The sequence below is a fragment of the Aristolochia californica genome, unplaced genomic scaffold, assembly GCF_029961685.1.
Source record: "Aristolochia californica isolate CCGP_79_NKW_82.1479 unplaced genomic scaffold, dmAriCali1.0.hap1 SCAF_2, whole genome shotgun sequence".
Lineage (NCBI taxonomy): Eukaryota > Viridiplantae > Streptophyta > Magnoliopsida > Piperales > Aristolochiaceae > Aristolochia > Aristolochia californica.
Genome location: NW_027181881.1, coordinates 49,561,806 through 49,587,614, shown reverse-complemented (window position 1 = coordinate 49,587,614; position 25,809 = coordinate 49,561,806). Strand labels below are relative to the sequence as shown.

Genomic DNA, 25,809 nt, shown 5'->3' with positions numbered 1-25,809 from the left:
GTCATTTGTGGTTCAGACTATACTTTTCCTAGAGTTTAATGTAGTTAATCATTTTTTCATCCTTTCATGGTTCGGTGTTAGTGAACACTAGAAAGTGACAGTATAACCAGTCTGACAGAACCAATCAACACCCAACTATATAGAATTTTTAATAGGAAGTAGTGAAAGTAAAGCAAAATAAAGTGGGTGACATTTTATTTAGGGGAACATATAATATATGTTGTACCAATGGAACAAAGCAACAGATCAAATTACCATCTCCACAAGCGAAGATTCAACAAGAATCAATGAAATTACCAGCTCCACAAGACATCATAAAACAGCCTTATGCGCTCTCATGGTCTACATTGTTTGAAAGAAGCAACATTTTGCATGTTAGATGCAGATGTCCACGAAGATTCAACCAGGAAAATCGTTTCATCCAGTCGATCATAGAACATGCAAACATGAGTCTAAAATGATTGGATCCAAATCACTGGGTCCCTGCTTCCAGCAAGACTATGTTGTCATTTCCACAATGCACAATTCTGATGGATATATTTGCTAGAATAAACCATTTGTGATATAAAAACAAGAAATTTACATAGGACCTTTCTTTGCTCTCTACCCACGTATGGATGCTCGAGGCACAGCAGGGAAACCCAGTTCATCTTCAACCTGTATTTCAGAGGATAAACTCCAAACTTCAATTCTGACAAGGGAATTTAAAATGTTTATCTGTTATGTGCTTGTAACGTGAAAAGTGGGCCAACAACTATGAGGAAAACGAGCATATAAGAGTGTTCAGGTTAGGTATATGTCAGTACCACATCTTCGCCTGTGAAGCATCATAGCCTCTCAGCGTAACACAAATTTTGCCCATGAAATGCACCGAGTACGTTGCTCACAAGCAAAGAAATACTACATGAGCAAAAATTATGCAGATGGGTGACCAACTACATAGCTGCGTGAAAGTATGCAAGGCTGGAGGTAAAAAGAATACCACAACTGCAGCAATCACCTGATCCAAACACTATGAGATGCAAACTCAAGTGAAGGTGTGCTCACACTCAGACACATGAAAGAGAGAGAGAGAGAGAGAGAGAGAGATTTATACTGGCACATTGTGTCTGCCTGGTGGTGCTGCCCCTTGGCCTATCGGTGCAGATGGCAAGTTGAGTTCAGCATCCAAATCTGGTTCCTTGTCAGGTTGAAGATAAGAGGGTACGCCATCAGACTCTGTCTCTGTTCCCATATCAGCTTCCAAAGCATCAAGTTCTGTGTTCAAAATTTAAGAAGTCAAGTGGACTCAGACTTCATAGATTGACTCTCCTGACCATAAAAAAAAATTAAACAAATAGATGCATCAGCTAGATAGTACCTCCCATGAGATCTTCCTCATCAATGTCATCAGGTATATTGTAGCTCCTACCAAGAGATTCTTGAATTTCATTGCTCACATCCATTAGATCCATCATCTCATCTTGCATGTTCTGTACATGAAAACAAGAGAAGCAGAATCTCACTATTCTGGAAATGGTGTTTCCAATACTCTGAGGTTAAGGTGAGTCTAGACAACAAATAAAAGAACATTTACAATATTTTTAACGAGGTCAAGAGAGCCATACATCAATGTCTTGAATATTAAGAGTTTTCATCATTCCTTTCAGCTCCTTATTTGCTGATTTCAAAGCTGACATCTGTAATGCCAATACAGCTACAACTCAGTCAACAGATCATAGAAGTCTGGTTTAAAAGAAATGAGCTGAACTCAAAGGTCAAACTGCATAAAACACACCGTTTGTTGTGCATCTTTAATTCCCTCAGTTGCAAAACCAACTTGATCAAGGTTAAATGTTTGATTATAGAGCATGTCAAGCTGTCCTTCATACCTGTTGACAACCACAAATTAGTACTAGCTGAAGCACTGAAATATATGTTAACTGCAGTCATTTGCCACAAGGCACAGGAAGCTTTATAAAATTCACAATTGGAAGAAAAAGAAAAACAACATAACACATTTTACCTTAAGAAAAAGCCTAAAAATTTTAAGTGATAATAGAACATTTGTCAATATTATTCACCAATACCAAGCCTTTGAAAACAAACAATAGATAACCAGGTTTTGTTTTGAGCTGAAAGAAGCAGAGTTAATATGTACCAGGCTCTGTTCCTGTGCTGCTGTATTTTTGTAGCTGTACATAATTTGGGCCATGCAAAATATGTCCATATTTTAAACAAGAAAAGCTAAAATACTTAAATCCTGAGCAACTCAACAAATTAACTTCTCTTATTTTTCTCTTATGTACCAGGAATAGCAAACAGCACGAAGCCGACTGCATTTCTTCAAGTTTGTACAGAGCAAACAGACTTACTTAATGATATTGAGCTGACCAGTTAACCCAGATAATAGACGCTATCTGGCTTTCTTTCCTTTTAATCTTTAACATTGACTGGCATATTAAGAAATCATTTATTGGCTTCAGATGTTTTCTTCAGAATCAAAGGAAATGCTTAAAAAAAAAAAAAAAGAGTGTTTGAGACATAAAAATTAGTGTTAAAAATTTTGAAACTTTACCAAAGCAGAATACAGAAAGAAATAGCTTTCGTTCTTTGTATAGTCTTCCTGATATTTACTACTACCAGCTTACTCCATTTTATGGTCAACAAACTTCCAGGACATCACCAACAGAGTATCAAACCTGCAGCTGCTTGACATAAAAGGTCACTCTGGTAGGACTTCGCCCCAAAAATGGAAACAGAATTCCAGAACTGTAGCAAATTTGTGGTTAAAAAACTCTAAATGAACAGTAGTTTTGTTTAGACTAACTCTGGAATTGGATCTTCGAATATTTCAATCATACACCGATTCCAAACACATTACCCACACTCCCCTCAACCCCCTCAAATTCTAATTCCGGTGCCATTTCTCCGGATGCTTATTATCCAATTCCTGTATTCCAACATTAGAAAAACATTTTATAGAAACCACTTGACACATAAACAAGCACTATTATTGCGAATGGAATGGGGTAATGAAAACAGATAGATAACCTCTCTATGTGTCCACCAAATTTTTAATTTCATCTCTTAATTAAGGTCTCACTTTAGAGCAACCTTTTCTCAATGCTAGGCAGAGACAAATTTCTTGGAAAAGCTTAAAATATAATCAACACCTATGTAAAACACTGCAACAACTTTTCTTTAATACTTTATATAGAAGTCTTTTCAGCAATGATAATAATATTAGTACAAAAACAATAACAACAAACAATAATAGTAGTAACTTAGCTTATTCTTTACACTTATAAGTAAGTCAACAAACAGAAAACTTAGTGTAACTAAACATTACTAGTTAAAAAACTAATAACAAGGAAAAAGAAAGAGATTTACATGCGCTTTTGCTTCAGAACCCTCATCGCACGAGCTTTCACTGCTTCTTGAGCAGGACCAGGTCGCGTCTTCTTGATCTGTTCTTTGTACCTACTAAGCTCGGCATCAAGCTTTTTAATCTTCTCATCCACATTTTCACCCCTTTTATTGATCTGAAGAAATATTTATCAGTAAAAATAAATATGTTAATGAATTTGTCATTAAAAAATTTTGACCTAGAAGAATAGTATCAGGAGAAAGAATTCTCTTTATGTAAAATAAATCAAATCTAACAAATTCTAACCATGCAGTTGATAAAAAAAGAAATGAGAACTATCAACAAAAGAAAGCCAACCATCATCAAACATTTTTAACCAAGACTGCAGAACAGTTGGATATTTTTATACAACACAAATGGTTGCCTTTTGTGTTTAAGTCTATAACCTATATATATATCATTTGTTACTGTAGCATGTGATATTTCAACTCCATCCATCTTGACCCTGCCATAATTTCTTTTATATACGTGGAAAGAGCAAAAAATGGTTCTTTACTTTGTGGGAAATAAAGTCATAAATATGGATACCAGAGTCCGCAGCTGTCTTTAGTAGAACAACTACAATATGTCAACCCCAAACAAGCTTAGCTATCGCTGTCCAAATCCTCAAAAATCTCCTCTCAGGTTTAGCATGACCCATCCCTGGCATGTATGACTCCATCTACGTGAGATTCCAACAAACCAAGGTGATCCCCCTCATCTAACAAACCTCCCTTGCTATCTTATCAAATTTTTTGCACCGCACAGCACCACCTTTCAATTAGAAAAACCTGAATCCCACTAAATGTGTAGTTCTGGGTGAACACTTTACAAGTTAACTTGTGCTACAATAAGAGAAACTGAAGATAAATCTAGCATAGAGCAGAAGAATGATGCCTTCATGCAGATAATCTTTAGATCAATCACATGAAAGGAAATATTATTCCCACTACAACTAGGAGGACAAACACCTCCTAGACTACAAACAATAACTGCAAATTAGATATGGGTCCTTTGATGACAACAACAATTTTGACCTCATCATTTTGGAGATCATATTTCTCATTCTAACCACTTCTGTGGTGCAAGAATCTTAGCTCTGCAGAAAGCTTAGTTTGTAGTCTGTGTAAGGAAAGATATATCTATCATTTTTATTTGCATAACAAAACCTGGGCCAAAGCCTAATGATCAAATGGATAAGGACGAACATGTGCAACTGTCATCTATTTGACCACTTTTCATGAAAATGCTAAAATAAGTACATGAGAATAAGTAGGTTTATTCTACAGGAAACATTATCACTGCTAAGTTCAGGAAATTTGGTCCAAATAAAGGCTTTCCAGGCCTTGGTCAAGTAAAAGCATGCTGATCCTGCACATTGAAGTTCAGACACTTTTTTTTTTTTTGTAAAAGCCAAGCCTTGTGGTTGCATGGAGATAGTTTGGGTACAAAAATTAATAGTTATGTACAATTTTTTATTTAAAAAAAAAAGCTTTTTTCACAGCTTTCAAGCCGAAAGCCACAGAGTATGCACCAATAAAACTGTGGAATGACATCCCTTAATCAGTGTACTTTACGGTCGGGTATCAAACTTCAGGCATGACATAATCACGGATTAGACAAAGTTAAGCACTAGATGCCCTGCGGATCTAAAACCGCAACAAAAAAGAAAAACAAGCGTTAAGTAACCACATATGTACATAGACTTTGACAACCTCATTCAACATGATCTCAAGCTTCAATGTTACAGATGAAAACAGATCGATTTGGAAGACTGAAATGAAAGGAAAATTGAAACTGTGCTGCTAAAAGTATCTAAACACAAATTCCGCTGTTAGATTTTCTCAGATTTCCTCAAAAGATGCACCAAATGTATCTCAAGTGTTTAGAAAACATACACAAAAATAAATAAATCGTACGCATCCATAAAGAGAAAAGAATCAAAATCATAGACATCAAACTCCAAAAACAAGAAGAATAAGTTTAGAAATTCGAAAAAATAATTAACTTCAATAAATGGCCAATGATCCAACAAGTTACGGTCCGCTGAACAGACATGCATCGCTCCATTGGAAAAAACAAAACAAATGAGTTATACTATAAATTAGAATTGCAAGTTACCCGATCAGATGCATCTTGAATCGAAGGAGGGGGTTCCTTCTCCTTCTTTGCACCGAAAACCCTCCTCATCGCTTTATTTCCGTTATTTCTCCTCGATCGATCACAGAAGACACAAAACAGAGCAGAATTTGAAAAGAGTAGAGAAGAGGAAAAATGATGGAAATCAAGCTAAGAAAAATTAACAATTATCAGACGATCAGACTAGAAGAGACGGCCCCCAGAAGGAAGGGGGCAGGGACTGGGAATCTTCTGAGCTCTCCTCAGCTAGTCGGAAGTTATCCCTCCGACTGAATTCTATTAAAACTTGCACGATCTTGCCCGCTCTGGGGCCCATTTGCTTTGGGCTTCTCAAATTCTCTTTACCGTCACGTTTCAGAATTATTAATTGTGCTAATATGCCTTCCAGGTCACTAGATTAAGAAGGAATGTCGGAAGATGTGGCGGCCCACCAGCACTTTATGCTCAAATCTGCTGCTGAACCATTGTTGAGGTGAGAGAATGAAAATTGGTTTTAATCGATCGAGTCGATTTTTTTACGCGAAGTTTATCGATTTCGAGTCGATTATAAAAGAAAATACGATAGAAGTTGGCTTTGAGCAAGGTGGGTCGACGGTGCGCATCGTTGGCTCTCAAATAACTCGCTGATTAGTTTTTTTCAGAAATTTAGACAATATTTGGTATAAGATTTAAACGGGAACTCAATAAACACTCACAGAATCCCATTTCGTCGATTAATACGTCCAACGAGGAAGAAGGTTTGAAGTAATGCTCGAAATGCGAGTTAACGGGACTGTAGCGATTTGTCAGATATTAGATTGATTTCAGCTCGATTTGAAGTTAGAAGAGAAAAAAAAACAAAAACACTTGGAGGCAGAACGACTATTGCTTCAATTTACTTCTCTGGTTCACGAAGAGCACGTTCGAAACCGTTTCACAGGAGTCCACGTAGAGAACGGAAAGGGCTGCATGGATAAAAAGGGCGGAAAAAGACAGAAGAACAAAAGCTGGTTGACAATCATGGAGTTTGAGGCTTCTTAGGGCTGCGATTGTGATGGAGAGGATCGGGACCTGACGGAACTTTCCTCAAGTTCCAGTTAAAAACTCTCCCGTCGCTGGGGCGAGCCGACCGCCGGAGACCCTGCAACACTTCATCGAAGCTAACCAAAATCTACAGCAGGAGACAAAGGGAGCAGCATAAGCACCGTTGAAGCACTAGTTAAAGAATGATAGAAGCACGGCTACAAGCGGCCGGAGATAGACAAACCTTTCTGCTGTAATTCATTGTTGGTGCACTTACAGCAACAGGCCCTTGTTCTCCATAGTCTGAAAGACAAAACGAAGAAACTTCGTTAATGAGCTCTACAGGAGGAAACATGCATGAATTCCATATTTCTTGAATGAGAGAAAGAATCAACTTCTGACGTAGAAGAAAGATTTTACAGAAAGGGAAAAATATTAACAGACCACATGACACTTCCACAGCCAGAGTTAGAGCCAGCAGTAGAACCATGCAGAAAAGCGAGAACCGAAACGCCATTGTTACAGACGCCCAGTGACCCAATTCCCACAGCAGATCGAAGATACCAGGAAACTTGATCCCCGTTTATCCTATTTATAAACCTTCGATATCTTGAGTAAAGAACCCACGTACCGAACCAGAACAAAGAAGAAAAATAAAGAGTTGGAACTTGGAACTTTAATATCTGCAGACGTTTGGGCGGAGTGATTGAGAGACTCTGAGCTAGAACAGCGGATCAATGATCCCTCCGCCGCCGTCGAGCTAGAATAATTTCTCCCTGGCGTCACCCTCGACACGGGCCCTCAGATTCGACACGTGCCAATCTGATTGATGCATGGCGGCTTCGGATCTTCCACTCTGGCTCCCGAATCTTCAAGGATTACGTCAGTGGGATTTTTCCGCCAAATGAAACCTTGAGGTTTACCGTTATGCCACCTTCGAAGCTGTCTCTCTTTAATTAGTCAAAATGACGACGATGCCCCTGGATTTGGAAATATTCTTCCTTAACCACCGCTTGTTTTGGCAAATTACCGGCGACCGCCTGAGCGGTTCTCGAGTTGACTGCTTTTCTTCCCGACGCGCCTGAGAGACGGATGGAATTGGAAATATTTTCCTGCTCCTTCGATTTTGAAAGGTATAATTAGTAATCTGGAGAAAACGCCATGTGGATTCCTGTACAGATGATCTTTGATCAGACTTTGTTGCAGAAAGCCGGTATTTAGTAGCGGCTGGTGCTCGGCGGAGAGGGCAATTGAGATGATTGATCTGATGGGTTGCTCTTCCTTCCTTTCTGTTTTCAGGCGACGAGGACGACGACGATGGGATGGAATTTTTCAAACTGAGACGTCGATGGATACGCGTACGAGATGTTGGGCTGACGAGTGTATGGATCGATAATTGGTGATTTGAATGGAATCCAGCTGAGAAATTTTCTTCGTCTCTTCCGTTTCCATGGAGCCTCCAGATTTGATAGTGGCAGGCACTGTCAGAAGACGCTCTTCCAAGGACTGCGCTGCACGCGGTTTGCTCAAACTCGAGGCCTCCTGGCCCCAAGCGTTTAACTTCAAAGCATCTTTCCGGATCGTTTCGGCGCTGAGGAAGGAGACTGGCGTCATATAGGCCGTAGCCTCGCTGTTATCTTTGATCAGATTGACCCCGTGTCTCCGGCAAACAATCGAAAACCCGTCCCACCCCATGTCACCAAATCTCAGCTCCTTTTCCAAGCCTTCTAACTTCGTAGTTCTCGACACGACGTTAACGGAGAAAAAAATACTCAATAAGTATTAAAAAAATTAACAAAATTATAAAGTTGAACAATGCCTCTAATTAATTAGTCATTTTAGAATGAAACTAATTTTAATACACAATGGGAATACGGAAAATATTATATTATCTACATATCACAGATAAATACTGCATCGAAAGTCTCGGGAAAAATACAGGCTCATTATCTCACTGCAATGTCTGTAATGTCTCCAATTATCAAACCCCTTGACCCTTATATGCTGGTTCACCGTCAGTCCCCCTTCATTATCCAAACAACTCTGGCAAACAGAGCTCTGAAGCCACGAGTTCGGCTTTCTACCTGTGCAATCGAAATGGCAATGGGCTATAATGGTTCCTCCATCTCATACAGATTCTAAATTTGTAGACTTTCAGTAAAAAAATTCTTGTTTATTCAATTCATTTCAGCTATTTGAATCCATATTTATAAACAAAAATTATAGTTAGATTTAATTTTGGTCTCTCGGATCTGAAAAAAATACTCATCTGGATGATCTCACGCCAACAGTCCCCCTTCTAGTTAGTACGCATAGATCTCTAATGCCCAACTTATTGAGTAACTTGTAGAAGTTCTTTTCGTATACTATTCTTGTAAGTATATTTGTCAACTAGTCTTCAGATTTAACAAATGGGAATTGAATTATTTTGGCTTCAAAGGTTTTTCTCCGTGGTTAGATATGGTTTAGGACATATATCTACTCTTGAGCGCACCATCGGGTTCAGTCAACGGAAGTCTATTTCACTCCAGAGGCCCTCGAGATTATTGTAGAATTTTTCAAGATAATTACCGGTGTTACATGTTGTCGTAGATCATACACCTGGGAGGTGTCATTGCCATCAACATACGTAGTAGTAATGTTGGTGGTCTGGGTCAGGGTTGAAGCTTTGGGCAAAACTTTAGTCATTCTTGTGGTCAACTCAACCACGAGCAAAGAATATCGAAGGAGATCGCTATTTAAATACCTCATCTTATCTTTGCCAGAGATATACATCTCGACAACCTAGGATAAGTCCAAGTCTGGTCCGAATCTGGTTCGGGTTGAGTCTTGGTCTAAGTCTAGTCCGAATCTGGTTCGGGTTGAGTCTTGGTCTGAGTCTGGTCTGAATCTGGTCCAAGTTGAGTCTAATCCGAATCTGGTCCAGGTCAAGTCTCGTTTGATCTTGGCCGAGTCAAACTGCATTGATAAAAGTCGTGTTGAACTTTTATTTAATGCGGTCCACGTGTCAGCCCACAAAGACAGATGCGTTTCTATCAAATTTCAAACAACCCTAGGCATGTTCATCCTTATGACAAGCTTGTCATACTCATTCAAAGATGTTGGCCACTCCATCTTCTTTCCCACCCAAAATCCTCAGGAAAGGAACCCCTAATTCTTTCCTCATTATATTTCCTCATGAACAAAACAAGCGACGAAATAAACAAAGACAAGCAACAAAATAAGTTAAGAAACCAAAGCAAGAGAGTTTCTCGCTTCCTCTTTTCGTCCAAACTCCCCCACCCATTGACGAAATCGCCACCCAAGACATTGGCGGAAGCTCTTTGATTTCCAATCTGAAGCTGGCCGAATTGGAGAAGTCCCTCACGATCTATTTGGACAAAAGCATGAAGGTGTTGGATGTGTGTAACTTGGTATCGACGGAGGGAGGTTTGATAAACCGGTGACCATGATCCGAGATCTAGCACAGGGGCTTGGGTCTCCTCCCAAGGGAAGATCTCCACGGAGGAGAACCTCCTCCGCCTCACCGTCAACGTCGTTTGCCCCATAACAGTCTTAGTCTTCGGAGCGACCGTGGCAGTCTCAAACTCGTCGTTGGGATAGATGCCCGCGACGGAGGTCCATAGAGACTTCTTGTGGGCCGAAACATTGAAAAAATTAGGCACCGCGCTTGGTAACAAGATATGGGAGCAGTCTACGGGCGAGACGAGTCAGTCGGCCGATGAGGCATAAGTGATGGAGCGAGGCATAACGTTAGTCAATAACATAATTGATGTGGCATCCGATGTTGACTAAATGATAGGAGCTTTTGAAAACGGATTCGCAGCAGGAAGCACAACACAGGGAAAAAGAACGGGAATGTTCTCCCTGTATTGTCATTGGATGCAGGAGTTTTTCTCCTGCATTCGTCGTCGAACAGTCCCGCTTTGATACCATGTAGACATTCAGAAAAATCTTTCTTTTTTATTCAATTCATTTCATTTACTTACATCCGTATTTATATACAAAAAATATATTTAGATTTAATTATGGTCTCTCAAATCATCTCCTAAGTTGGTGTTACGGAGGACCTCTTCCTCTGTTTGTACGGATCTGGAAGAAGTCCTCCCTTGGAGTATCTCATGCCAACAAAAATGATGGTTTCATCCATAGGCAAAACCATGTTTCTCACAATTAATCAGTCAAAGGCTTGGTTGAAGCTTTCTATCCAACCAACTTTGTCACCCTAGATCCATAGTGAACCAACAATAAGCTTTCTTGAAATAATCAGTATGTTTGACGATTCCTCTTTCTACAAATGAACCATGGACGAGGCATTTTGAAGTACTCCTTCCCATTTTCATCAAATTCCCAAATCAATTAAGCAAACTCTTAGGGGTTAATAATTCAAGAAACCGGATTTAATTTCACAAGCTATGTAGTAGTTTAACTGATCAACTCCTTGTTTACATCAATAGAACCCAACCTGTAGTGTAAGAGTGGAGTTGGTGATAGAGGCTAATCTTGTTTAGACTAGAGATACATACCTTCAACTAAACCATAACCTAGTCAGAGGAAAACAATTTAAGATCAAATGCATAGCAGTGTTGTAATCACAAAAAAAGATGTCTTCTGCCTTCTGTAGGAATAGTATTATAGAAAAAATAGATCATCTAGCGAGAGATAAAGGGTTTTTTACTGTACACGTCAGATAAGTGAAAGTGTAAGTGATTACACTATCACTTGGCCCGAACGAATTATTGCGCGTACATGCAGGCAAGTTCAAGTGGATGAACTCGTTCATTCACTTAAACTTGATCTTGAGTAAATTGGGTGAATCAGGATTCCCAACATAATCCTAGTTCATCCACTTTCCCTCGCGTCGACGCTCTCTGCCGCAGCTCCATCGCCCTCTCTGGCCTCAATGTCCTCTCTGATTTCTTCTCTCTCTAGAGTCTCTTCTACGATTCTTCCCCATGATGCAATGTGATCAAATAAACAAAACAAAGAAAAATAAAATCACGGCCTGCTCATTTTGGGCAAGACATGGACAGCCACCACACGCATCCCAAACAATGGCTCCACCACCCACATCCTCGACGATGATTCCAGCACCCTCTCCTCGGATGGCACAAACCCTGCCGTCACCTGTGATGCCCCCTTAAAATGCTCTGATTCCATCACTGACGTCCCCTTGAAATGCTCCGATTTCGGTATCCACCACCTCGTCCACCAAGTAAATTGTTTCCTCTTTCAGAGACCTACATGCCCCTTCTATGAACGGCACTAAAACTGAAGCCTACAGACCAGGCTTCCATCACCGCAACCAACGGGTCCCTGAACTGAAACCGATGGATCACCGATCTGGAATCGACGGATCACCGAGCCAGAAATAGAATTTTTCTGTTATCATTTTGTGTATAAATAACTTTGTAATATTAAGTTATAATCGTGGTGAATAAAGAGTTTTTCTTTAAAGATTTACATGGTATCAAAGCAGGTCGATCTCTTGTTTCTTTTATCACCATTTTTTTGGGCGAGAAGCATCTCCTCTGCGTATAGTTGCCCTGCTTCTGTTGCTCTGCACCGGCATAGTCACCGCCCCTCGAATATTAGTCCCGACGCGAAGGCCATTGATCGTATCTCTTTCCTCCGTTGACCTCGTTTACATGATGTCTCATAGCTTCCTTCTCTTCCGCCCACCTCCTTCTCATAGTCATCGAGGCTCTTGGCATCGTCAAGTTGTTGTTGCTACTCCATATTGATAGTCTCAAACTCCTCCGCACTCCTCTCACAAGTTGGCAAACATCTCCTGTTTGAACCATCGTGGGATCCTCCAACCAGAACTGTGCTCTCAACATCGTTTTTATTTTTTGAGGGACCACTGAAATTGGTATCCTGGAAAAAATTTTGAAGTCACAAGGGGTAAGCTCATTGGGGCCATGGGTTAACCAACCCACACACGAGAACTCAGGTCGATCTGTGGTTCAAACTTGAACCCAACTCGGTTTACACACACACACACACACACACACACACACATATATATATATAGATATATAGATATATTACCGTTGAATCCTTTTCTCATATTCCCTTTTCATACCCTCATCCATATGATTACCATTAAACTCTCTTCCACAACATATCTCCTGTGAAAAAAATCAACTTCTTCTTTTTTTGGAAAGTCAAAATCTCTTCAACTATGTGGACAAAACCCTCACGCAACCACCTCAGTTTGTTGTCACAAATTCTACCACAGTATCGTGGGCTCCTCTGGACTTCTCTCTGTTCTCCTTGTTTCTACCGCGCCTAAAGGATTCAAATCTACCGCTAAGAATCCTACTTAGCTTGCTGTCATGGATGAAGAAGTTCAAGCACTACAAAATAATCAGACATGGATTTTAGTCCCTCGACCTGCCAACACTAATATTGTGGGCTCCAAATGGGTGTTTTGGATCAAATACCTGCCTAATGGATCTATTGAGTGTCTTAAAGCATGCCTCATTGCCAAGGGCTACACTTAGGTCACTGATCTTGACTACACTGAAACCTTTAGCCCTGTGGTAAAAGCTACAAGTGTTCGAGTTGTGCTCTCTATTGCTATGACCAACAAATGATCTCTTCACCAATTTGATGTCAATAATGTTTTCCTCAACGGTACTCTCATTGAAAATGTGTATATGGAACAACCTCCTAGGTACATTGACCCTCGTTTTCCTCATCACATTTGTCAGTTGCATAAAGCTCTTTATGGTCTCAAACAAGCTCCTCGTGGCTGGTTCCAGCGCTTTAGATCCTTCATCACTCAACTTGGATTTTCTTCCAGTCGTGTTGACACTTCTCTGTTGTCTTTCATAAACATTTAGACACTATATATTTATTCCTTTATGTTGATGATATAATTATTACTTGCAACAACTCATCTCTTATCACTAGGTTCACTTGTGAGCTTAATTTTAAGTTTACAACTAAATATTTGGGACCGCTCAGTTACTATCTTGGCTTTGAAGCTTCGCTAACTACTAATGGATTATTTATCAGTCAGCTCAAATATGCATGGGATATTCTTACTCGAGCTCAGCTACTTGATAGCAAACCAGTTCATACGCCTATGGTCATTTCATAGCATCTGTCCGTTGATGATTCTCTATTTTTGGACCGTTCTTTACATGTCTCTCGTTGGCGCCCTTCAATACTTGATCATCACTTGCCCGGACTAAGCCCATGCGGTCAACTCTGTTAGCCAATTTATGTATGCTCCTACTGAAGATCATTTTCTTGTTATTAAGCATATTCTTCGTTATGTCAAAGACACCTTTCACTTTGGCCTTACCTTTTGCCCATCTGCTACTTTTGGTACTTCAGTTGCTTATTCTTATGTTGATTGGGCTGACTGTCCTAATACTCGTCACTCCACATTTGGTTACTCCATTTATCTTGGAGACAATTTGATTTATTGTAGTGCTAAAAAATAAGCTACGGTATCACGTTCTAGCTGTGAATCTGAGTATCGTTTTCTTGCGCACACTGCAACTAAAACTATTTGGCTTACGCATTTCCTTTACGATCTACATATTCTTATTCAACAACTACCTCTGCTCTTATGTGACAACAAAAGTGCAATTTTCCTCAACTCCAATCCAGTTTCTCACAAGTGTGCCAAACATGTTGAGTTAGATTATCATTTCTTTCGAGAACTTGTTGTTGCTGACAAACTTCATAGGCAGTATGTGCCATCTCACTTGCAAGTTATCGATATTTTCACCAAAAGTATTCCACACACTCTCTTTGAATTTTTTCGCTCCAAACTTCAAGTTTATTCCAATCCGATGCTCAACTTAGGGAGGGGGGGGGAGCTGCTGACCAGGCTTCCATCACCACAACCGACGGATCACCAAGCCAGAAATAGAATTCTTCTGTTATAATTTTGTGTATAAATACCTTTGTAATCTTAAGTTATAATCGTGGTGAATAAAGAGTTTTTCCTTAAAGATTTACACCTTCCTCACACCCAACATTCCTCTCAGCTTCTCTTCCCACTGATCCTTTACTACATTGTAAACAATTCCTTCTTTGATCGCATTCCCGTTCACATTCACCATACAGAGCCTACCCCACAGCCCACGACCTCCACGGTTTCTCTACTGAATTTGTTGTTCTTGAGTTGCACCACCTCCTCCGAGTGGAGCATACTCAAATCCCACCTCTCCGTAGACCACGCCATTGGCAAATTGTACAGAAATTATTATTTTTTATTCTATTTTTTTAATTAATTAAAGTAGATATATTAAATTTTGTGGAAATATATATTTAATTTATACTACGTTAAAATCTATTTTATGTCATTAATAAAATAATATATTTATTTTGTTTATTATATTCATTAATGTTATTATTATATTAAATTAGTGATGTAAGAGTGATAAATATTATTAAAGTTAATATTTGATCAAGTATCTAAACATTATAATATTTTTGTTTAAGTATTTTATTTTTTATAATTAATGAGTGTACCAGTTAATTTTAACACATAATTATTGTATTAATTTAAACTAAACTGCAATCTATCTGAATTTATTAATGAAATATATTATTTAATTAACTATTATACTAATATGTTTTAATATTAAATTAAATTACTTATTATAAAAGTAACCATGTTTGATTAAGTTTATTATTTGTTTAGTTATATGATTTATTTATGTATAATATAAAAAGTAACTCATTCTTTTGTTTACACTATATTTTTCATTTTGGACACTAATACAGGAAAGTATTTTCTAATGATCTAACACACTAATACGAAAAAATAATTCACTTTTCATTTTACTTACACTAGGTAATTCACTATCACTTTCACTTTTCCCTACTTTTCCCTTTTGTGTTCTCGTGATGATTTTTTAAGGACAGCAATAGTAACTTACGGATGAACGAGAATAGCATCTGCGTTACTGGAGCTGCTTAACAATTTGGCTCAGCCAACGACCACCACCCACTTCTTCTCCTTCCACACGTCGCAGTACGACCAAGTTATAGCGAGTCTCTGTTGAAACTCGAAAATTATAGCATGAACATATTAAAGGAAGCAAAAGTGTCCAATTCTTTGTTGTTTGTCTCCTATAGTCTCGTACAACTTTAATAAATGAAACCACCAAATTTGGGAAGCTCTTCTCGGGAATCACCGGTCTTTTCAACAGTTATTTAATGGAAGAAAGCTGCATAATTCAATTGAGTACATTTACTACTATCCAACAAAATGCCGTATAATGAAGAGATAAAAGAGAGATCTGATAACGGATCTTAAACAAGATAATCCAACCAACCTAATGCAACTGAACTACTCCATTCATTGCAAAAATTTAAATCACATCAGACTTGTTCTCAACATTTCTGATCGTGATGTATAAGCTTAAAAAAGGGTCACCTCATCCATATCCATTAACATGTCAAACCCCGTATATATCACCAGAAGAGTTATGATGCATAATTAGCCAATGTTCTTTATGGTACCTTATGGTGTTGGCCACAGTCAGTAGTTCTGTCAAGTGTCTCCAGTCATAATCAGGAACTTAAAACAAACATGGCTCCTCAAGATTGAAATTTATTTGGCAGTAACCAATCACGACTTGTAACCAAGACTGCACTTCTATCCAAGATGATGCAGAATGAACTTGTGTTTGACAGGAAAATACAAATATCGTTTAATCTGCATAAGAGGACTCCAAGATCATGCCCATCGGATTGAATCTTAATGCGAATATGGGGCAAAAACCTTTAAAACTTCTTCATATACGGGTTTCTTGAAGCCCGCAGCCTGATCAAAACAACAAGAGAGACCATCACCATCACTTTGCTGTTTCTATTACCAGTGGAAAGATAGAAGCACAAGGCCCGGGAAAGAACTCACATGATTAATTATCTGTTGGGGTGTCATCCAAGACCATTCTCCAAATTCTGCTTTTTCAGTTCCATCACCTAAAAGATTGATTTCCTCATCCTTCCCTGTAAATCTGAAAAGAAACCTGCAAATGGGTCCAAAAGCCATAAGACTTTACGAAAACACCTAATCTTTCCTTTCTCAAATTGTCAGGCTAACCTTATAAATATGAGGTACGAGTAGCAATTTGAGTGAGATACGAAAGTGCGTACCATTTTTGCGCTTGCCCATTCCAGTTTGTTCCCCACTGTTTATTGAGTTTTTCTTTTACATCAGGAGGGAAATCATAACTCAACCAATATGGAACCTGCAAACATTTATGCAGTTAAAATAACTGTCTCTAATCCATTATGCATTTGATGTGGGCGAATTGCATAACAAGTAAATTGCTTTGAGGTCTATAATCAGAAAAACATGTGCATCTTTTCTAGATAGAGAATTCATCTAAGAAAAATTGTAGATCACACTGTTCTTGAGCAATAAAGTAAATTTAACAGCAGACTGAGCTCCACATCCCATGGTGCAGCAAATCCCAACTCCTCCAGTTTGTAGGCTCAAGAACATCGTGAATGTGCTTCACTTAGATTAAGTTAGCTCCATGAATAGCAGACTACAGTTGGCTTCACCAGTGCAGGCCCATCAATATATCCTAAAGTTTGTTATACAGAGTATGAAGCTCAAGCTTGAGGTTGACCTCATTCAAAGCTTTCACGTAACCTAGTCAAGCAGAAGAAATGCTGGCTAGAGTTTGCTATATTAGATGGAAACTATTATCAGGTGACCCAGATTAGACTTGTCTACCTGGGAAACTGTGTGAATGCTCAGAGGAACTCTCTTTTGCTTTTTGGCATCTTCTTGTTGATTTGGAACACAAACATTGACCAAGAAATACCTCCTTCTACGTCCACATACACTATAAATAATAAGGTAGATCATAATTTTCAGAGTTCAGGTCTTCATACCAACCAAAGTCCAAGAAATAGAAGCTGTGGGGAACCCAACATGTGGATCTTAGCTATGGCCCATAACTTTCACAAGTTACGTGCACAACACTGTGAATCAGCTTCAGATCAAAATACCGTACAGGATAACTAGATTATTCTTTACTGCAGAATCTCTTGGATTCACATAAAGAGGTTTTGTTCCAAAGATAGGTGTAACTAACTCATGACCCACTCTTAAAGCAGCTCTTCACTACACATCTAAAAAGATCAAAAAAATAAAATAGAACCAGAAGAAGGTTCAAAGTATGAGATTATTGAACATTTTACACAAATGTCCACCCAACTCCACACAATTACCAGATGCCCACCCCTCTGCACTGAAACAAAAGATAATTAACAAGATAAAATCTTAAGAAGAATACAGTTAGGTAGAACACTACAATGAAAATAAAGATTTTAAGAAATAAAACTAAGATCAATAAGAACGTAGTTTTAGACTTAAACCTCAGCAAGCATTTCCGCGGAAGTGACTCCAGTTTCTTCTCTCAACTCCCGAATAGCCGCTTCTCTGGGATCTTCCCCCTCATCAACACCACCCTGTATATCAAAGGTTCATAAGGGGACATTTTTATAATTCTTAACGAAATCAGTTTTTTTTTTCTTCCAGAAAGATGGAGAAGAAAAAGGTAAACTAAGGTTTTATAACAACTTTCTTTCCGTGTTATGATACTCTAGAAGACCATGAACTCATGGGTTCTAACTGAAAATTCTTTCCAGACACAACAAAAAACTTGTAGAAAAAGTCAAAAAGAATGTATTAGTTGCACTTTCGAGCATCAATTTGGGAACTCGGCCACATTACTTGGAGACACACAAGATGTAATAATGACTTCCAACTTCTCACGCAGTTCCACACACAGCTTCAAAATCCAAAGGAAGACATCTGCCCTTCGGATAAAAGGTGAATAAACCATCGACGCTGTACTGGAAACTAAGCAACTTATGACTGTCTTCCAAAAGTCAAGCGAAAAAAAATTGTAGCTACATTCCAACGATGACTCCCTGGCATCAAGTCCGTGCCAATAAGAAATGAAGTGCACGTCTAATCATCCAAGGAAAATATTTATATCCGAATTCCAAAGGAAAATACAAGTTGAAACAAGAAAAACGATAAATTAGACAAAACTAAAAAAGAAAAACTACAGATAGGATCTACCTGTGGCATTTGCCATGCACCTGGGATATCAAGCCGCGACGCTCCAAAAATCTAAAGAAAACATAACCGCGCAAATTCAAAATCTAGGAACGAAGCCAGTCTAGAAAGAATATTTAATACGAAAAGATATGCAAACAACACCTTGTTCGAACTATTGATTAGACAGATGCCAACGTTCTTCCTGTAACCTTCAGGTGCTGCTTCCATGGTAGAAAACGACGAATAGGAGGAAAAGCAGAAAACAAGCTTAAACCGCTGGGGTCTCGCTAGGCACAAATCAACTAATTTTACAGATTTCAGAGTGTTAAACGGGAAGGATAGTTTTGCTTTCTGGGAAGTGGGGAGAAGAGTGCGGCAGTTTAGAGGAGGATTTGAGCGAACAGATCGACAAAGAGAAACCATCGCAGCCGAGGAGGATCGGAGCGCAAGAGCAGATAATCTTTCCTATTTAAATGACGAAAATGCCCCTGACTAGAACAATCAGATAGTCGGATAACGTGACCTGGCAGTATCGATTTTTCTCTAAATCTACAAGGATATTCCCGTGACATCAAGTCTTCTACGGTATGGAGTAGAAAAAGACGTCTAGCCTGTTTCCCCCAAAATCCGTCCCGCACCTAAACTTACACCAAGATCAAGTATATCGATTTTACCGATTTACCTGATTTTCATTTACTGTTTATTAAGTGGAATGAGAATGGGATAATTTTTTTATATATAAAATAATCATTTTAATATTTTTTACAGTTTATTAAATAGAATGGAAATGAATAATGGTTAACCAATTATCTTATTATATATAAGATTTGTTGAATAAATTTTTATTTTAAATATATGTTTGAGATAAAATCTAATTCAAGCCTCTTTTTCTCATAAATATATATATGTATATATTTTTTTAAAAAATATTTATATTTTAGAATGGTTTTTTCTTATAAGGCAACTTATTCAGAATATTAATAATATTATATATTGATATATAAAATATAAATAGAATGATATATAAAATAAATTATTTTATTTCATTTATTTATATACTTTTTATAGCCCCAGGTAAGATAAGATTACAACCAATCTCATAGATACTTAAAATTTTTATTAAAAAAATCATATTTATTGAATTCCACTGATCTCATAGTCGCTTAAGCATGACTGTCATTCTGACCTATCACACTCAAGACAATATTTTAGAATAATTTGGTTTCCATACTCATTTACAACTTCTTTGTGCTTGATTTTAATTAATCTTAGTGCACATTGATTAGGTATACTCTGATATAATATAAAATGGTTTATATTAGGTAGTGTCACGTAAAAGGTTGGGAGCCCATATTAGGTTATAATTGGTAAAGACCTACATGAACTTTGCTTCATTTAGATGAATGGGACAATATTAGGCACATATTAGGTGAAGCAAGGAAATTGTTAATAAATTGGCTTTCCAAGGAAAAGCTTAGGTAATCTTGATGCCCCAAAATTTTGTCTAATTACAAAATTACAATTGACGTGGTTCATGGCCGGTCCACGATGGCACTTCTACAGATGGGCCCCACGCTAATATAGATAATCCAATTGTAACTTGGTCCCCAAGCCACCTCTCTAATCGGAGCACGTCTGTTCGTATCCGATTTTCCCGTTCCCCTTCTTTCTCGGTCACAGCCGAAAATATATATAATTCCCGAAATACCCCCACCGTCTTAATTCCATTACCTTATCCGCCCTGAACCCCGCGTTTTAAAGGCCCTCCTCCCACCTAATCATTGACCCTCTTCTTCGGGAATTCTTCGAGGGAGGAGCTTTCTCTTTCTCTCCGATAATCTCGCCGGGATCCGCGAATTCTCGCCGGGAAACAGGCTGAGGCGGCCGAAATGTCGACCTCCGCTTCTTTTCCGATTGTATTCTACGACGGCGAGCGCGAGACTGACATCGGGGATATCGCTGTCTATCCATCGACGGGCTTCCGGGGCGTCACGGCTCTCATAGCACAGAGAGTCGGTATTTCACCGCAGCAGATCGCCGTCTCTCTAGTCGTGAGACAGAAGAAGAAGATACCTATCGACGAATACACGAATTTCGACGAGATCTTTCGGGAGAAGGACGGTTTCTTTCAGGCGGTCTTAAAGCGGACGAATACGAGGCGTGGGAGGAGGCGACACGCATCGGCGGCGAATCAGCAGCCGACTCTGTTTTCGCCGGAGAAGGTACTCCTCCGACGCGACCCGAGGGCGCCTTCGTCGGACTTCGGTCGAATTTCGCCCCCGCCGCTGGGGTTGTTGGACTACGAGAGGCTGTTGGAACTCCATCGGCAGAAGGAGCTCTACCTGCTGTCCACGAATCCGTACGCGTACGCTTCTTTGGACGACGGATACGCGAGCCCTATGGTCGTCGGCGACCGGTCATCCGGTATCTCAATCATATGCGAGCAGTGTTTGACTTCGAAGGAGAGACCGGTACCGTTCCACTCGTGCGTTTACGACACGGTTACGGAGGGGTTCCGTTCCAAAGCCGGACCGGTTCAAAGGCCACGGAAGCCGGCGGCGGGTAGAGTGAAGTAAAGGCTGAAGCTCTCCACTATGTTTTAATCTTAATTTTTAGGGATCCTGTATAGCATTTGTGTGACACGGTGTGGTATGATACGACTGTTTTGGGTATATACGGCGCCTCTACACGAAAGATTGCTCCGAGAAGAGACGAGGAGGAGTTTTCTCTGATTTGCGGAAGTGGTTACCCTGACGGGGACGGGGCAGGTAGAAATTTCTTTGATTGGAAATTTGATTTGTTGAAGCTAAAGAAGATATGTCAGCCGAAAGTGGGAACTGATTAATGGGGGGAGCGCCGATGAAGGATTGTGTCTCCCCCGACTGCATTACGCTTTCAATAAGAAAGTTTTCGTGCTTTCGTTTTCTCATTAGTGATTTCCCTTTCTTAACACTTTCTTTTTATTATTATTATTTTTCTTTTGAAAGGTGTACCAAAACATGAATTTTACAGGGTGTACCTAAAAACGTACAAATAAATTAGAGTTGGATTCCTTCTTTAAAGCCTTGCAAACATGATTTCCAAGAACAATCAAAGATTTAAAATTAAAAGACTAGCTGTTCATAGCTTTTGAAAAAAAAAACAAGATAGAACGAGTTTTCCAATCATTCAAACAATGAATGATGAGAATTCGATTTTGTTTCTAGTTGTAACTTGTATCCTAAAAGAGTTACAACGTCAACATCCATAGAGTTTGTCCAAACCTTTTTGAATTTTTTTAACAATGAATCATCTTATTTGTTAAAACATCCATAATTTTACTAATGAAACAGAGGTTTCGTCATTAAAAATACCCATTAACAATGAAATGTTTAGTTATTTGCTAAACTACCTTTTATCTTCAACTTTTTGCATCAAAATCCACTTTCCATTGTTAAATGTCCTTTTTCAGTAATGTCATTCATCACAACAAAATGTTGTTACTAATTGTATTTTTCTTGCACTTGTTGAAGAGTTCTAGTATGAGCTTCCTCTAGATGTTACAACATTTTTGTTGTAACATCAACAACCAATTTTTGTTGCAACATTTTACGTTACAACTCATAATGTTCTAAATGAGATTCTCTCCTAACGACACAAATTACTCGTGAGCTTTATGACAAAAATAATCATAATTTCTATTGTGCCTTCCATAAGAGTGAGTCGTTTACTTCGATAAAAAAATTGAAATTTGTGAGTTGAACAAATGATGACCCTTAAAGAGTTGAGTTGAGGATCGTATTTTTTATAAAATCAATTTATAAATTAAATTAACTAGTTAGCTAAAAGCATCCCTACACCTTGTGGAACTCCAAGCGAGTCAACTCAGAGTCAAGGACATAAGGGGGAGCTTCCCTAGCGAGTGAGGCATCATACTTTAAAAGTCTAAAGTGAGCGGCAAAGTGCAGTTACTTAAAATAGTAGCTATTGTCATGGCTGCTTCTCACGTCTCCGTGTTGGAACTAGGACCCAAACTCGGAAACCACGAACTCCGTTTTAAAGTAACGGAATCCTAAGTGGATTCCCAAATTTGTCACCTACGTATTCAACAATGCCAAAATTACGCGTTGGATATGACTGTTACAAGAATACTACCCGGGGTATTTCCGTCAAAATATATATTTTCTTTTTATAAAAGGAAAGAAATAAAGAACAAAGGGAGAAAAAAAAGAAAACCGAGCCAAAACGGCCGGAACGTGGTGACAGACGGGCGGCGAGAATTGCGGGCCCACTGCGGGGTCACGTGTGAGTACGGTACTCCCGCACCAACAAAAAACATATGATTCTTGGTCACGCAGACCTGCTCTCTCCCCTCAGTATGCTCCGCGTACACTCGCTTTCTCTTCTCTCTAAGCCGCCCTGGCCTTTGGGTTTCTTAGTTTCTCTCTCTACAAACCTGTAACGTCGTTTTGAACTCCTCTCCCTCCCTCGTTTGCAGAGCCTTTTTCCCCCAAAAAAGAACCGCTCTTCATCCTTAAATTTGCTGGCTCTTTTCACCTCACGCCATTTTCCCCCAGGCTGAAGTCTCCCGGAAAATTGCCGGGAGGGAGTTCGAAATATGGCGGAAAACCTGGACGACGGCGAGCTCTACCTTCCTTCCGACATCTTCCCCGACGAGATGTTCTACCACCGGAAGCCCGTTTCTGAACCGACGGACTTGACTCACGTGGAGGAACTCGCTCAACAACTCGCCGCCTTGGCCATGCTCGATTCTCCTGCTCCTGCCGTCAGGCCTCCACCCGGCAACCTCGAGGTTTTTTTACTTTCTGTCTGTTTGCCGCGTTGACGACACTTTTTGCCATTTCCGGTGCTTTTTGTTTCCGCCATTTACGCTGTCTTTTACTACTCCGCCAGCAAAAACCGGTTGTGACTTTGTCTTGCCTCGACTAAACTGGTTTTGTGCTCTTTCTTGCTTGTAGAAGAAGAGACGGAAGGTTTCTGCTTGCAAGTGTTGATCTTTTTTTTTTTTTTTTTTAATCGTTTTTCCTGAGCAGCTAAGAAAGTCGGTACGAATCGGAGCTCTTTGTCCACCGGCGCAGACCGGGTTGGGTTTTCAAGCCCTGCAGAATGTGCGTAACGGTCATGGTCATGCAAGTCTCGGGGGAAGCCATTTTCCTCCCATTGTCGGTCCTCTGTACCACTACCACTACTTTCACCCAGGGAAACTGGTTCAAGCTCCGGTAAGGAAAGTCACCCTGTTTGTTTTGCTTATCACATGTTTCCTTTTGTCATTTGAGTCCTATTTTGGGGGTTTACGTTTTCCTTCTTCTTTGCTCTTGTTTACAGGCAGAGATCATTCAGCGTGAGAGAGCTAGGGGTTTGCAGCGGCAGCCAAACCCTATGCTAAATCGGGTCATGCCGGTTCGAGTTGGTGGAAGTGGGACGAGGGAGTATGGAGGTACGGGAGTGTTTCTGCCGCGTGTTATAAATGCCGAGAGTAAACGAAAGCCCGGTAAGTAAAAGCTTAGGCTTTTTCTGTTTTTTGAGCCAAATTAAGTTTTATAAAGTGGTAGGTGTATTGAATCCAGCTGATGAGTGGAGGTATTTTGGCTGCTGGTGACAGGGGTTATGTTTGGTTAGTTTCTGCAATCCTTGATGGTCATCTTCCCCTTTGGGTTTTTCTTTTGCTTGATAAGTTCTGAAAACTGTCATTGGATCACTTGAATGTTGTTCTGTTTTTAAACCTTTTGGTCTCCTTTGCCATCATGATTCATAAAGTCTCGAAAGTAATGAAAATGCATGGTGCTATTACTCGTTTCTTTCTTTACTTACATTTTCTGGCTTGTCTGTGTCTACGATTTTGATTTTTTGATGGGATTTGTTGTGTGTTACTTTTGCCCAGTGTTTTTCTTCGATGAAAATCGACAACAGTACTGCATTTACATTTTTTTTTCATTAATAATCACTGTTCCAGGAATGGTGTTGGATTATATACTATGAGATGTTCCTTTTTGTCTATATATAGCTTCTTGGTTTGCTCCTTCTGTTTGTATTCTACCATTGTTATTCCTTGTTTGAGTGAGAATTTTTTCATGAAAATATGTCCAGTTGGCTATATCTTGATATCAAATGTCATTAACCCAAGAAATTGACTTCCTTGTCTTCCCCGTAGCCATTCAGAACTGATATGAATGTCATGCTGCTCTTGCTGCTAGAGGTTTGAACCAGGGATCGGACGCATTTCTGGCCATGTGATTTTCATATCAGGTTTTGCATAGTCGACTGTGTTGTCTTCTGCTTATTTGTTTTGATATATCTGGTTCAGGCACGAAGAACACGGAAGCAAGAAAGCAGCCAATGAAAAACGATGGTCCGGGAAGGCAGGGCAAACCATATCCACATTCGCCTGAAATGGGTCTGCCACAGGACTGGACGTACTGAGCTCCTCTGTAAAGGAAAAGAAGTGCCTTGTTTTTTTGTAGTTAAAGCGTTGTCTCATGGGTTTAATAATCAGTCTTTAAAAGACGAAGAGGGAGTCATAGAAATAATCTTTTGGGGTCTGATGCAGCAGAAAAGAAAAAGTGGGTCAGGAATGAAGGAGAAAGCACAGCTATAGCGCAGAAGAGTGGCAGAACACTGTAATCTGGGTGTTGTTGAAAGCTTTTTCTGTACATAAATAAGGTTTTCATAATCTCATTGCAATGCATGAACAAACTTTCGTCTTCATTAGCAATAATAATATGGTTTAATGTCTCTCTGGTTTTTGTTTTTTCTGTTTCCATCTCATTGTACGTAATGCAGGGTCAGATTTGACAGGCTGCCTGGAGCTTCGCTTTTCCTCTGTTTGGGGATGTAGGGCTTTAGGCCCTTTCCTCTTGGACATGGAAAGAAAAATAGGAGTTTCATTTATCATTTCTTGTTCTTTTTCTTTCTGCATTTCCTGTTTCTCAAAGACGGTCACTACTGCTCTGCAAGTACTCTGTTTTTTCCAGTCGCATCATTAAAAATCTTTCTTCTGGTTTATATTACCCAGTGGTTTCAATCGTCGACTGCATCTGCATGGTATCCGATATTTGTCATGAGAGAGAGAGCCTGTTAAGTTCGTGGTTTACGCCAGTTATTGCAGGCTCGGAAGGCTTGGCTTGTTGACGATGAGATTGGAAGAGAGAAGAAGCAAGGGATACCGACAGAAGGATGTTTTTATAACGGTTGAGACCTCCTGTAATGAAAAAACGAAGCATCC

At 39.4% G+C, this 25,809-nt stretch overlaps 3 protein-coding genes across 3 annotated transcripts; 1 reads left to right on the top strand and 2 right to left on the bottom strand.

Moving 5' to 3' along the window:
- Positions 1–168: 168 nt before the first annotated feature.
- LOC137956234 (vacuolar protein sorting-associated protein 60.2-like) lies at positions 169–5,793 on the bottom strand. Its single transcript, XM_068803626.1, has 7 exons — positions 5,510–5,793; positions 3,373–3,524; positions 1,778–1,871; positions 1,608–1,679; positions 1,361–1,472; positions 1,097–1,257; positions 169–657 (listed from the first exon to the last, which is right to left on the bottom strand). Exons 1-7 carry the CDS (start codon positions 5,576–5,578, stop codon positions 604–606), a joined length of 714 nt encoding a protein of 237 aa, XP_068659727.1. The 5' UTR covers positions 5,579–5,793; the 3' UTR covers positions 169–603.
- Positions 5,794–15,920: 10,127 nt separating this feature from the next.
- Positions 15,921–18,890, bottom strand: LOC137956672 (nudix hydrolase 26, chloroplastic-like). The gene is made up of 6 exons (XM_068804250.1): positions 18,750–18,890; positions 18,609–18,659; positions 17,897–17,989; positions 16,661–16,755; positions 16,419–16,533; positions 15,921–16,325 (listed from the first exon to the last, which is right to left on the bottom strand). Exons 1-6 carry the CDS (start codon positions 18,813–18,815, stop codon positions 16,260–16,262), a joined length of 486 nt encoding a protein of 161 aa, XP_068660351.1. The 5' UTR covers positions 18,816–18,890; the 3' UTR covers positions 15,921–16,259.
- Positions 18,891–22,948: 4,058 nt separating this feature from the next.
- LOC137956783 (uncharacterized) lies at positions 22,949–25,319 on the top strand. Its single transcript, XM_068804405.1, has 4 exons — positions 22,949–23,379; positions 23,621–23,806; positions 23,913–24,078; positions 24,892–25,319. Exons 1-4 carry the CDS (start codon positions 23,185–23,187, stop codon positions 25,005–25,007), a joined length of 663 nt encoding a protein of 220 aa, XP_068660506.1. The 5' UTR covers positions 22,949–23,184; the 3' UTR covers positions 25,008–25,319.
- The last annotated feature ends 490 nt before the right edge of the window (positions 25,320–25,809 follow it).